General features: G+C 35.2%; 1 protein-coding gene across 1 annotated transcript; it reads left to right on the top strand.

The window, feature by feature from the left end:
* Positions 1-3440: 3440 nt before the first annotated feature.
* Positions 3441-14300, top strand: LOC117438453 (tumor suppressor candidate 3-like). The gene is made up of 4 exons (XM_034073966.1): positions 3441-3590; positions 6126-6266; positions 6740-6880; positions 14202-14300. The coding sequence occupies exons 1-4, from the start codon at positions 3441-3443 to the stop codon at positions 14298-14300; spliced, it is 531 nt and encodes a 176-aa protein (XP_033929857.1).
* Positions 14301-14948: the final 648 nt, after the last annotated feature.

Here is a 14948-nt window from a genome sequence, read left to right as displayed (position 1 = left end):
TTCTTTGGCAGATAATTCCACAGTCTCCTTTATTGTTTTCCTAATATTCTGTTTGTGTTTTTCTTACTATAATGTTGGTCTTATTGGATAAAATTAATCCAATTTAATACAGCTGAAGCTATAAAAAATCTGATTATCTACTTTATCTTTTAAAATAAAACTTCTAATGTTTCATGGATGCTTCCAATGTACTAGAAGAAAATTTTGTAGAGCATTTGCTTAGGAAGCTACTTTTCATTATGTTGAATTTTATAGGTAAATCTAATAGTAACATTCCCTTTTGATTTGGCTACTATTTTCTGCTACCTGGTTGATATTACTATTGTTGTTGCTAGCTCCTGTGTTGCTGTTCTGATTAAATTCTTAAGAGGTGGCTGTAGCAGCAATAACATTTAAACCTTCTATCAAAAAATCCTGTCAAACTAATGAGCAGTGTTACTATTACAGTAATACTGTAGTGTTACTATGCATGTTACTATTCTGATGAGTTCATACCAAGTGTAGTTCTGCCTTATGCCTTTACAGTATTTCAGATAATGATAATTTCATATACTTTAGCATTACTTCATAGAAACAAACATATAATTGGTATCAACTAATGATTAGCTATAGGTAGATAAGAAGTGAGAGAGTTGATGTTGCCTGATGTTAATTGGAGGTTGACTTTTTTCCCTGACAAGTACTTGCGCTTTTTTTTTTTGTATCTGAAAAAGGAGTAACAAGTGCTCCAGTTATTAGTGTGCTTGTATCAGCATTGTATCCATTGGAATTTACACAGTGGACTGACTGTAGGATGTTCTTCAGTTCTGCATGTGGTAATCCTGTAGCTTTGTATTTCTGCCTCTCCTTGTTTCACTATTGCTTCTACGCATTCTTCAAAAGCTGCAGAGAGGTATGTGTTATGCTTTTCTATTTTCAGTGTGAGGATGGAATTATGCTTTGAATCCGTTTATTGAAAATCTAAGGCAACCTTTTTGCGAAGTGATACTTCCTACCCATTATATTCATTCAGAATAGTCAAAGATGCAAAATAGATGGAGATCAGTGGAAACAAGTTTCTCAAATAGTGGGGCATAAACTGGAGTATCTGAATCTCCCAGAAATTACTGTTTCATCCTAGTGAAAGGTAAAATAAGAAGAATGATGGCATCAAAATTAAATGATTTTTATCGTGTTCTTATAATAAAAAATGGTTCAGTTTTAATATAGTGGGTTTAACAGACCAGTGCCCTACAGATATTATTTTAAGATTTTACAGCGTTCCTTTGATGTTGTCTGACTGCCCTCTTCAGGATGACAGTGAATATGTTAGTCTCCTTAATATTAGTATCTGTTTCTAGAAATAACTAACGCCTAAATCACTTTTTTCTTTTTATACAATTGCAAACTTTGCCCATTGACAAATTGTGTTGAGTAGCAGATTTTAATCAATCAGGCAATAATGGTGAAACTTGAGTTTTATATTATTTTGTAATGATTTCATAATATTTAGGGATTATTTTTTTGGGGGGGGCAAGAGAGCATAACATTTCATTTTAACTGTTTTTCTTAAATGATAGATTTTTTTCATGTACAGCATATTCCTCGATACAACACAGTTCCACTAGAGTTGTAATATATTTTATGCCTAAGAATGATCTCAGGAAATGGGGAGGTTCTTGACATAGGATCATAGAATCATAGAATAGTTAAGTTTGGAAAGGACCTTAAGATCATCTAGTTACAGCCCCCCTACCATGGGCAGGGACACCTCACACTAAACTGTGTCACCCAAGGCTCTGTCCAACCTGGCCTTGACCACTGCCAGGGATGGAGCATTCACTACCTCCCTGGGCAACCCATTCCAGTACCTCACCACCCTAACAGTAAAGAATTTCTTCCTTATATCCAGTCTAAACTTCTGCTGTTTAAGTTTCAACCCATTATCCCTTGTCCTATCACTACAGTCCCTAATGAATAGTCCCTCCCCAGCATCCCTGTAGCCCCCCTCCAGATACTGGAAGGCTGCTATGAGGTCTCCACGCAGCCTTCTCTTCTCCAAGTTGAACAGCCCCAACTTTCTCAGCGTATCTTCAGCGCTCCAGTCCCCTGATCATCCTCGTGGCCCTCCTCTGGACTTGTTCCAACAGTTCCATGTCCTTTTTATGTTGAGGATACCAGATCTGCACACAATACTCCAAGTGAGGCCTCACAAGAGCAGAGTAGAGGGGCAGGATCACCTCCTTTGACCTGCTGGTCATGCTCCTTTTGATGCAGCCCAGGATATGTTTGGTTTTCTGGGCTGTGAGTGCACACTGAAGCCGGTTCGTGTTCATTTTCTCATCAACCAACACCCCCAAGTCCTTCTCCACAGGGCTGCTCTGAATCTCTTCTCTGCATCTGTGGTCCTGTCATTCGATGTGCCCTTACCAAGGAAATTGTGAATGCTCCATCCCTGGCAGTGTTAAAGTCCAGGTTGGGCAGAGCCTTGGATGACATGGTTTAGTGTGAGGTGTCCCTGCCCATGGCAGGGGGGTTGGAACTAGATGATCTTAAGGTCCTTTCCAACCCTAACTATTCTATGATTCCCTTTCCGCCTCTTTGTTCTCTCGAGCTACAATATGTATAATGTATGTTTAGTGCTGAGTTTCTCTTGCAGCAAACAGATTTTTGCATCTACAGCTTTTAAATAAAGTGTCCTGCACCATCAGACACATGGAACTGGTTTTATTGAAACAATTTTTTGAAAAAAAACTGCAGAATACATTTATTCATGCTGTTTCTGCATCTTACCACATGCAAAGAGAAATTGTCATGTGGTATAACCTTTTTTGGACTTTACGCAGGTACAGTTAGTAATATACTATAATTTTATGTTTAATTAGTAATATAAAATACTTTAGTTCCTTTGATAAAATAATTAGCAAAAGAGCCTGTGGAAAGCCCAAAGTACTGCAAGGATCCTTTCAGATTGTTTTTCAATCTTTTTTTCTTTTCTTTCTTTTTCCTCTGAATTATTCATTGCTATAGATTTTTCCTGAGGTAGAACCTGTGGTTTTATGGTTCTGTGGTTGTGTGTTTAGAGGATGTCTTTTCTGGAAAGGGATTTCAGAATTCTTCTCCTGATATTATACTTGAGGGTCACATAAGCATGTCCTTACATGGATCTGTTAGCAGATTATGTGATGCATGCTATTCAGGCTACTTCTCTTCTCTGAGACTGTTAAATATGGAAAATATTCATTTTTGTTAACATCATCTTGGGGTTTCTGTGCCATACTTTGACTTAACACTTAATTTTGGAGAAGATAAGTTTGAAGCAAAAAGTTGCATAGCTAGCTGGAACTTTTTAATAATATGGGAGTTGAGAATGGTACTGCTGCAAGTGTAATTCATCTGACTGCTGCAGCTAGTTATAGAATCATTCTTGCCAGCAAATGCCATGTACAAATATCCAGCAAATGGATGTACCTTTGTTTCTTTTCCTTTGCAGGCAAGCTAATGAAGAATATCAAGTGCTGGCTAATTCATGGCGCTATTCATCTGCTTTCTCAAACAAACTATTTTTCACAATAGTGGATTATGATGAAGGTGCAGATGTTTTTCAACAGGTAAATGTTGAATATTGTAAACCATTATTAATTTTTAGAACTATATGTTGATTTGCCAACTGATACAAAATAAATTATTTTCTGTGTGTAGGTATGTACCTCCGTGTGTTGTACACAAGTTCTTTCTGGTTAAAAACATCAGGCATTAGGGTTTCTGTGACATTAGCAATGATAGATTATACCTGTAGCCACTTCTAGTATTTTCCAGATGCTGTTTATAATGTTTATTTATACGATACATTATATGTATGCAAACTATTTTTCAACCCATAATTAATGTAATTTATTTGAATTAAGTGAGTGTAATTAACATTTGCATTTAAAGATTTCCTTTATTTTATCATTAGGGGAAAAACGCTTTTTAAGTAAAAGAGCTTTTTAATTGCTTTTATATAATACAATATTCTTCAACTCCAGTAATATTTGTGTTAGTCTGGAAGTTGTTCAAGGAATAGGAAAAAGGCTGGTTTAGATTTTCTGCTTTGAAGAGTGAAAAATCAACTGTTGGAGAACAATCTATGATCCACTCTTGAGTCACCAGGGTGAAACACATCACTTGAAAAGAAATAATAAGTACCGACATGCATTTCTCTGATATGTTCAGCCTGGAGAAGGCTGTGTGGAGACCTCATAGCAGCCTTCCAGTATCTGAAGGGGGCCTACAGGGATGCTGGGGAGGGACTATTCATTAGGGACTGTAGTGATAGGACAAGGGATAATGGGTTGAAACTTAAACAGCAGAAGTTTAGACTGGATATAAGGAAGAAATTCTTTACTGTTAGGGTGGTGAGGTACTGGAATGGGTTGCCCAGGGAGGTAGTGAATGCTCCATCCCTGGCAGTGTTCAAGACCAGGTTGGATGAAGCCTTGGGTGATATGGTTTAGTGTGAGGTGCCCCTGCCCATGGCAGGGGGTTGGAACTAGATGATCTTAAGGTCCTTTCCAAAAAATTTATATTTGTTTTTGAAATACTAAATTAAAAAAGTCTAATTACTGTTTAGTAAATATTTTTTCTTCCAGTTGAGATCTGAGAATGTGTTGTGTAAAGAATGTTTAACGGCTTATGATTTTGCCTTAAAAAATTTAGTTCAAATAAGCTTTAAAGTCATTTTGCATTATCCTACATGGTTACAGTAATGCAAAATGTTGTTTGGTCTTGCCTAAGCCAGTCAATACATTTTGGAATAGTCCAGTCCAACTTAGTCCTTGTGTACAAGAGTACAGATTCAGTTTATTTCGGGTGGTATGTATTTAATGTAAAAGCAAGACAGATAAAATAGGTAAGTTTTTGACTGTGTTTGAGAAATACAGCGTTAAGGATAGGTGATACTAATGGCTATTTAAAGGTGGATTTAAAGGTGTGGTTTAGGCTTGCTTTATGTTTTTGTGTACAAACAAGGCATGTAATATGGATGCCATAGCATTAAACACCTCAAAAGTCATGGGACTGATTTTTTAGGTTTTATTCTGTTTGTAGAGAAATGACAAAGCAGTTGAAGAGCAGCTGCCCTCAAACTCTATACAATGTCAGAACATATACGTATCTTATAAAATACTTCATTAAACTATTTAACAACATTTATATTAGTCTTTCTTTCTTATTTCCAAATCAGTTTACTAAAGAAGTGGGCTACTTTTTGCTTAGATGTAAAATATTTTAGTAGCTGGTGATTTCTGTTCAGTTCTGTACTTGATTAAATGTTGAGTTTTGGTAGTGTGATAAAGTTCATTTTGCAGTAATGAAACAAACAGGTTTACTCTGCCTTTGTTATTTAAAGCTCTCCATATTGCATCATCTTTAATTATTGCGCTGATTTTGTTTATGACTCTATGTTAAGTTTTTCAAGTGTTTTGCTGCACTGTTTCTAAGATGGACTGAATATGGAGGAATTTGATATAGTACACTTATATTCTCCTATACCAAAGTTGAAGTCAAATTTAAAGTGGAAAATATAAATATATTTGTTTATCATCTTTGTTTGGGTTTTTTTTTTATATATACTGTGAATAGTTCCAGTGACATCAACACGGTTGTGTAATTTATAGGGCAAGTTATGTAGTCTAAGCTAGTTACCTAGGCCTATCTGAATTCAAAAAAGACTAGTCACCATTGGGTAGTGTGTCTTGAAGCGAATGGAAGGCTAGTTAACATTGTATAAGGCAAGAGAAACAGTGTCACACTATTTTCCTGCCCTAGAATTATAGCCAAATATACTTGAACAGATTGAGTGGATGTGGGGTCTCTGTTTTACTACTTACAGGAAAGTTCTTCCAGTGTATAAGAACTTTAAAGCTTAAGATGCTCAGAAAAGTTTGGGGGTGAAATACTCTGAATAATTAAACATCCCAATCTACTGGAAGGAATATTATTTTTTTTGCAGGACTATACTTGAAGATGTATAAAAAGAGAGTAATGTGTAGAGGAAAATACTACTTCCCATGCTGATTAGGCTTGTGCTGTCATGTATGTAAAAGGTAAAATTTTTTGGGGGTAGAGTTACAATATTTTTTCCTATTATTTTTCTGTTTTTGTAGCTGAACATGAACTCTGCTCCGACTTTCATGCATTTTCCTCCAAAAGGTAAACCCAAGAGAGCTGACACGTTCGACCTGCAGAGAATTGGCTTTGCAGCTGAGCAGCTAGCTAAATGGATAGCTGACAGAACAGATGTTCATGTAAGTCTTTCATCAATTTTAAAAGTTGAAATCAAATGTGTCTTTGTGTGGCAATTTATGCAGTTTTGCAGATTATATTCCATTCCTGCTTTGTTGAATTGTATGTAGTCTTATTTTGGATGAAAACAGGTAGTGATACTGTGATATTTAGTTGTTAATAAGTAAATCTTATATAATGCAAACCTTCTACAAACCAGATAGATCCAAAGGTAGGTGCTTCTAATCCAGACACCCTGCAAATGTGTTGAAGAAATAACATTTTGGAATTTAGCAACTCAGTATGATGCTTAAAACTTGTTTCCAATTATGTATGTATTAAAGGAAGTACTATTTTTTTCTTAGTTAAATATAAGATTAGGGTTTAGTCTTTCTGATGCTGAAACCAGATTTCAGGTACTCCCTGTTTATTTATATATAGGACAAGCTGTATGTATGCATTTATTGCAATCTGTGTTTTCATTTATGTTTTCCAGATTAGAGTGTTCAGGCCTCCTAACTATTCTGGTACAATTGCACTGGCTCTTCTGGTATCTCTTGTTGGTGGATTGTTGTACCTGCGAAGAAATAACTTGGAGTTCATCTACAACAAAACTGGCTGGGCCATGGCAGCTCTGGTATGCAGATTTTCCTTACTAATATATTTTTTATTAACTCCTTATCTTAGCATATGTGTCTTCATTACTTGCAGAATAAGTAAATTAAAAAACCTTGCATTAATACAGTGTTCAGTATAGTACTATCAGACAAAGATTCATAATCTAGATTTTGGGGCTAATTCTCATTAGCTTTATCAGTCACTAATATTTCTAATCAAAAGTGTTACTAATCTCACTGCTGTTGTTCAACCTGCCCTTTTTTGTAAAATCAGTAATGTCATTGGTTTAGTGTCGATATTAATTTCAGACTGTATCGCCTTAGAGTAATGAAAGGTTAAGAAAAGCAACAAAGGCTTTTAAAAGTTTGTAAGAAAATTATAGAAGAACTAAGAAATAAAGAAAAAATTATCATTTTTTCCAAGACTGATTTGAGTAGTACTGACATTAACATCGCAGTGTTAACCTAGACAAGAATAAGATAGTCTTACAGAGTTAACTCTGAGGGAATTTTAAAACTGTCCAACAGCATGCTTGAAATACACACTTGATAGTGTACTGCAGTATTTTTGTTTATATAGTGGCTTTCAAATAGCTTGAGTAGACTGAAAAATATGGACTGTGTAGCATAGTCAGCTGTCTCAGTTTTAGATAGGAGACAGCATGCAAGGATGGCGCATGAGACAGTTAATGTGTATCAGTAACTACTAGTTACTTCTGCCATCACTGTGACTGGCACAAGAGGAAGAATCTGAGTACCAGCGTCTAAGGCTGGTAGGGATAAAAATTTATAGGGACACAAAGTCAGGAGAATGATTATCAGCACTAGAATAGTGTCTAGCGTTACCAAGCAATACATTAATTGGGAACAGTACTTCTTAGCAATTTGTTTGTGTATTTTGACAAAATAAGCCAAGGGGTTTTTTTTCTTTTTTCAAGTATATGGTTATTCATTAATTTTAAAGACTTTGTTTCAACTTGCATGAATGTGAATCAGCCTTTCTTTGAAAGCATATGGCTAGGATTGTAGATGGAATATGAGTTGTGCAGAAGTATTTGTATTTTATTTCTCATCTAAGCTCCCTTTCCCATTAAAGTTTGGACCAAATGCTCTTTCGAGTTCCCTTCCAACGTGGGTGATTCTATGATCCTGCGTATTTTAGCTCTGCAAGAAGTTACTGATACATCCTGTAGCTGGTTTTGCCTTTTCAACGGCACATCATGTTGATGGTTTGCTGTTCTGCTTCAATTCAACATTATGAGAAGTTAACATCTTTTTTGACACTTTCAGCTGATGAGGGCATTGGCAGCCTTTATTATATACATATTACATATATGAAGTTATCTGGTACTTGTTGGGCTCTAATTAATTTTTGTAGCTAAATGGTTAAGATCTTAAACCAAACTCTTTGTCCAGAGTTCTTTAATATTACTCTTGAATAATGGCTACTGATAATGCTGTTTTCTCTGCTGTGCTATCACAGCATTTCCTACAAGTGTACATGGAATACAGCCTTTGTTTAAGCAGTTTGTTAATCTAGTACATACACTGAGGAAGGAATAAAGAACAATATTTCAAATAAACCACCTACGGGACTAGATTTCAAGTAGAATATTTACTTTTGACCTAGAGAGCCAGGGGCAGAATGTCTTCTCTGTTCCAGGATGTCGTTTGGAGGATCCTGAGCTCTAGCACAGTTTTGACAGTTCTCTTTCAAAGTAAGTCCACCATATTTAGTGTCATGTATTTTTCTACATTACCAGCCTTTTTCAATGATATTTAAAGATACACTACCACCAGAAAGCTCAAAATTGATATGTACCAATCTGATTTTTTTTTTGAGTCGTAATCTGTAGAGATCACTTGAGTAAAGCAATAATTAGCACAGCAAAATAGACATTTTTGTCAAACTTCAAATAAAGATATAATCAGGGCATTTCCTTTGTTTAACCATGCAATATATTTCTGCAGAAAGCAGTTTCATTCTGATTTCATACCTCAGGGATTCAGATCAGAAGTTTAATCTTTGAATGTTTTGGGGAATTGAGTTTTTTTGTCTTGCAGAGGTTAAAAATCAGTTAGTCAAATCAAGAATGATTATATTACAATCTGTATTCAATAAATAGTTGAAGACATAATTAACTTCCTAATTGAGTTAAGAAAATGAACACATCAATTCTTTCTTATTTGCAGTTCTCCTTAGCAGTAGCTGGACATTTTACATGTAACTGTAAATTACAATGCTGAAAACTTATAATCACATTCAACTGAACCTGTGTGGACAGGGTCAATGTCCAAATGTGATCAAGCATTTAAAGAATGTTGATGCCATTCAGTAGTTTTCATCCTGCTGATTATATTGACAAGCAGTAATAGCATTAAAAGGAATTAAAATGTCATTAATGCTGTTTATTGTTGTTGCTAATACTGTTTCCTGTAAAATTCTTTTTACTTTAAAAAAGAATAGCACTTAGGGGGTGTTTTAGAAAAAGGTCTTGCATCTGAAAGTATCTTAAGAATTAATCATGGCCTTGAACCGGTGCATCCCAGTTTAATCATTACTCTTCTTTCACCTTCACAATGTTGTTAAAGGCCCTTAGTGCAAAATGGTGTTTTAGCAAAGATCATGCAGTTACCAGAAGTCCTTTTGGTTTTATTCAGATCTACAAGTGGACATACAGGCTAATGTTGTAAGTTCTTTTTGGTGAAATCAGCAGGGACACCAGATTGCAGGCTTTTGCACAGATAAGCTTATTTCTGTAAAATTACTAGAATAGGATAAGATCTGCAGACAGACGTATTCATTCGAAGGTCTTGTGTAGTTATGAATCTCCTCCATGGTGCCTTTTCTGCCAGTAAAACTTTGAGCTTCTTTTTTCATCAATGCTCATTAAAAGGAAAAATAGGGAAGATGGTATCTAGTAGAGGGGAGAGAGTCATGTCTAATAAAATACATTTATGAAGGATATAACAAATAATTATATTCCTCATTAATATTTTTTCCTTTCTCAACTTTAAAAAACAATTAAACCCTTGAAAGCCTGGAAAACTACAGGAAGTCCATGTTTTTGATAAGAGCTTTAGCAGTTAGTTTCTTATTTGTAGTTCCTTTTACAGATATTGTGGAACTCAGAAAGCACAGGAGATTTTTTTTTCTAAAAGCTGTAGGTTTGGGTTTTGATTGGTTTCCAGGAGATGTTGTACTGTTAGGTAGCCAGCATTCATTAATCATTTGAAAAATAACATTTTAAATTTCAACTGAATCTCTTTCATATATATCCTGGAATTCTGAAAACTGTATCATTGCAAACAGACAAGTGTCTTGTTTACTTTTCCTTGTCTTTCAGAGCGTCTTAGTTTGTTTTGAAGAGCATTTATATGCTCCCAAATGTTGGATACTTTTTATTTGAACGAAAAATTCACAGTACCTCTCTCCCTGATTGAATGATCTGTTCCTAAAATTAGAAAACAATTCTCAGCATAAAGTGCCTCTGTGTTTTTTTGTAGTGGTTATTATTTTTTTTTTTTTACTAGCAGGGGAAGAGAGAATCCTAGAAGTATTGGCTGAATTTAATATCTCCATTGATACCAGAAAGTAGTGTCTCATAGAATAGTTAGAGTTGGAAAGGACCTTAAGATCATCTAGTTCCACCCCCCCTGCCATGGGCAGGGACACCTCACACTAAACCATGTCACCCAAGGCTCTGTCCAACCTGGCCTTGAACACCACCAGGGATGGAGCATTCACAACTTCCCTGGGCAACCCATTCCAGTGCCTCACCACTCTTACAGTAAAGAACTTCTTCCTTATATCCAATCTAAACTTCCCCTATATCCTCATAAGAGATATTTCCAATGCTGTTTTATGAGAATATTTAGGAACGCAATTTTTAGTGATACATATGGTTTTGGTAAACTTTCAGAAGCAAGACCAGAGCTTTCATCTCAGATGTTGATACCAATCACAAGACTGTTGGACTGGTTTTGTCCTCAACATTAGATTGCACAACAGCAATGCTATTAGTGGTTTCATCCCCTTGTAGAAGCACTGAAAACTCTGTTGGTATCTTGTATGCCTTAGGCATTTTTACTTACAACATTACCCAGAAGACTCTTAGAATGGCAAACCAGATGACTGAGTCACAGTACATAATATCCCATAAGATTTCTTTTTGAGATCACATCCGAAATTTATCCCCTAGATTATTTTAGATTTTAATTCAAATCTTACTCTTCGACTGTGGACATTTTTCCGTCTCCCATGGTTGCACAAAGATAAGGAAGGACTTTAGTTCTTAGATATTTGCAGAGTCCTGGCCACTTATAAAAAGAAACAGTTTAGATTCTTGCCAAGACTCTTCATTTCTTAAGCAGAGAGAATAAAAGGTCAGATGACATAAACTGGGTGGATTTCTAACATTTTAGAAGGAATTGCTGTATTTTAGGCAACTCACTACTGGTGCTGAGAGCTTGTTCAGCTGTCTAGAATGTGAGCTACAAGAGTGAATAGGGGCTACAAGGGTTTCTTTTAAAGCATTTTCTTTACTAGGCTGCCACTGTGGTTTTCTGCAGGTAATTTTTGGTTTTATGTGTGTATTTCAGATTTGCCTGTATACCAGTGGAATCTGGGAAGGCAAAGTCTGCTTAGATTAGAAGGCAGGTGCCTAGGAGTTGACTCTGTTGGGCAAAATATATTAAGTTGCTTGAATTGGAATATAAAGCATGTGCTTACAATTGTCATAACAGTTAATGGCTATGAGAAATGTGTTCTGTGCTGGTATCCTCTGCAGTACTGCACGATACAGTACATTTGTCATCACTTACTATTCCAAAAGAGCTTGCTCCAAACAGGTATCATGGTTGTGAGCGGCTTCTTTACCTGCTTGTGGGAAAGAAACTAAAAAAGTAATGTGTTTTATTCAAAGACGTGGCTAGAAAAAGTTAGTCTTCTCCATATGAGTGGATAGGCATCTCAAAAGAACAGCAATAAATGCAAGTTATTAATTTCATTTTCTTCCCATAGTTAGAGAGTGGGGAAAAAATGCATGGCACTTTTCAAAGATATGGAAACCCATTCTCTTTGCTTCTGTATTGTACTTCCTATCCTTGAATTGTATATCTTATATTGGACATTCCAAGAAGTGATGTATTGTTATTTAGAAATTGAGTACAGATCCTGTAATTCTGTAGCCTTCTTTGAGTACAGAAGCAAAGTTAAACTGGAAAGAAAGGATTACATTTCTTTAAAACAATAATTGTGAAATGGCTAAAACTTACATATACAGAATAGTATAGAGTAAGTACAGAACTGGATGCCTGTGTCTGCCTGTTTGTTGGTTTGTTTTTTTTTTAACTATGCTTAAAATTAACTATTGATTAATGAATGTAGAATGTAATTTTTCTTATGTTAACAGATATTTATCTGTTACAAAGTATATGACTGGGGTGGAGTGTTTTTTGAATCTTTCCATATGGAAGAAGGTTTGGCCCTAGAGAATGTAAATTAAGTACAGTAATGGGTAGAGTAACTTTTAATGGAAAACTCACTTTCATAGAGCCACAGTTTGCGTACTCTTAAGTGTACTCTTTCAGTGCTTTACATTTCAGCTAACTTTATCCTTTTAAAACATCTCTTCCACCTCAGTTCTGTTACCCACATTTTCAGTTTCTCCACTTTTGTACTTTCACATAGGCTATCACTCCTGTGTTACCAAAATTGCAGTATAAATTTCTAAAATAGTCTGCAAGGCATAGAAATAGCTGTTACCCTTTTCCCAGTAAGTGAAACATACACTCTCTTAATTTCTTTGCATATTATTAATTAAAACATAATCCATTTGCTAGTAATCACTACCATGATGCTTTCATCTTCCGTGTTAATTACTAGACTGATATATTAGAAATCCTGCTAAGGGCAAAATGAAACATACCTTGAGTATTTCAAGTCAAGAATCTGTTCCTAGTGTAATTGAAAACTTAACACTACATCGAAGAATTATTATTTAACTTGACATGAAGATGTATTTTTTTCATTATTTTCTTTTTCTTTCTATTACAAGGGCAAAAAGTCTCAATTATAACACCACAGTTAAAATTGTTATGTACACATTTCCTAGATCTTTCTCTCATGTCATGGTTACTCCTCCAGTAATCTCTGGATTTTTGAGAGCATTCATTGACTTCACTTTGGGGTGAGTGGGTGCTGTGCTGTGTTGTTAAGATTCAGTCGTAACGCCTTGCAGAGTTTGTTCAAATGATATTGCTAGAGGTGGCAATGCTGCATTTATGGGGATAAAACCCATAAAAAATAGTTTACATTTATTTCATTAATGTGTTTATGAACATTTTTTAAAGAAAACCCAGTTAACCATCATGGTATTAATCTTTACATTTGTGATCCATTGCTCAAATCACTATGACTATACTGTGCTGGTGAGAATATTTTACAATAAAAATTAGCATATATGTAAAAACTGTACTTAAAGTATGTTGGAGTTTTTGTAAGGATTATCTGTACTGGTAAGCCAAAAAGCATATTTTTAGATGATCCAAGTTTCGCATTTTTGTTTTTCTCATTTGCTACTCAAAAGATACTGTATTTTCTTCCTTAAGGTATTTATAATGACACTTGCTATGACTGTGATGACATGTAGATTCTGCAGTTATGACAATATTATATATATAAATCTGCAAGAATTGTCTGTTTTTGCAGTTGTCATGTATCACTAACCTAACTTCACACTTCTTTCCATAGGGAGTTTGACTTTTCTACCACTCAAGCAGTATTTTTCATAGCTAAAATGAATCATAGTCACATAGGACACACATGAGAATTTCAAAAAACAGGGCAGACACTTTTTTCTACAATTGGATTTTTTTTTTCTCTTATGCTTGTATATATCATTTAGTACACCTGAAAGCAAACAGGTGAGCTAAACGTTTGTATTGCATCAGAGGCAGAATTAATTTTAGGAAAGTTTGTATAAAACTTGAACACTGATTTGCAGAATATTTACAATGTATGTTTTTTACTGCTGTGAATGCTTTTTGCCATATAGACATGGCAATGTGGCAATTCCAAGTGCATATAACGTCAGGATTCTTTTAAGTGAGATTTTGAAAACCACTGTCTTGAGCTAACTCATTTACTAAGAGGAGACATTAAGAATTTTATGAGAGCAGCACATCTGTAAACCCTATCCTAAAAATCAAATAGAGTTTGATACTGTATCTGGTTACATAAATAATTATGTATCTAAAACAAGTATCACTAACAGAATGGTTTTCTATTCGATTCTTCCAAGTAAATACATGAGCATATATTTTTGCTGTTTTTTCTAGTGTGTTGTATTTGCTATGACATCTGGTCAGATGTGGAATCATATACGTGGGCCCCCATATGCACATAAAAATCCTCAAAATGGACAAGTGGTGAGTTGATTCTTTCATTTTGAGGGAAATATGATATTGATAGTAATTTGCTACACTGAGTCTACAGTTGCAAACAGTTGCAGTTTCAAGGCACTGTTTCACAGTCTGTTGGAGTCTTAAGTCTCCAGTTGCAAGCACAGTCTGTTTTGGTATTTCAGGTGTTTAGAAAGTGCCACCAACTTTGATTTGAGAAATGAAATGAGTGACCATGTTTGCCAAATTCTCTCAATCGGGTTCCCAGCTGTAGTGCATGTGTTATAAAAGGTTTGATACCACACAATTTCCACTGCCCAAACATAAATGGTACTGTATCCTTCTGTAGAAATATGCTCCCTCATAAAGTAAAAAGCAAGTTGTTTGGGTTTTGGGTTTTCTTCTTTTTGGGCTTCATTTACACAAACCTTTGAGATTTGTTACCTCTCTCTTTCTTGAGCATTTTAGTTAGAAAAGGAGATGGCAAATATTTTCACATGCTTTGTATCATTTTCTATCACACCTGGAATTTTTCCACTGATTTTTAAGGAGTGCTTTTTACTATATCTCTTTATTCCTTCAACTTACATTCTTAATCAGCTTTAATACGAAGTTACTAATAGTTGACTACTACCAAAATTAGTTGTACCTCACTACTGCTGGCTTTGAAGGAATTCTACTTGC

The sequence above is a fragment of the Melopsittacus undulatus genome, unplaced genomic scaffold (genome assembly GCF_012275295.1).
Source record: "Melopsittacus undulatus isolate bMelUnd1 unplaced genomic scaffold, bMelUnd1.mat.Z mat_scaffold_343_arrow_ctg1, whole genome shotgun sequence".
NCBI lineage: Eukaryota > Metazoa > Chordata > Aves > Psittaciformes > Psittaculidae > Melopsittacus > Melopsittacus undulatus.
The sequence above is the reverse complement of the archived record's forward strand: the minus strand, read 5'-3'. Positions and strand labels throughout refer to the sequence as shown.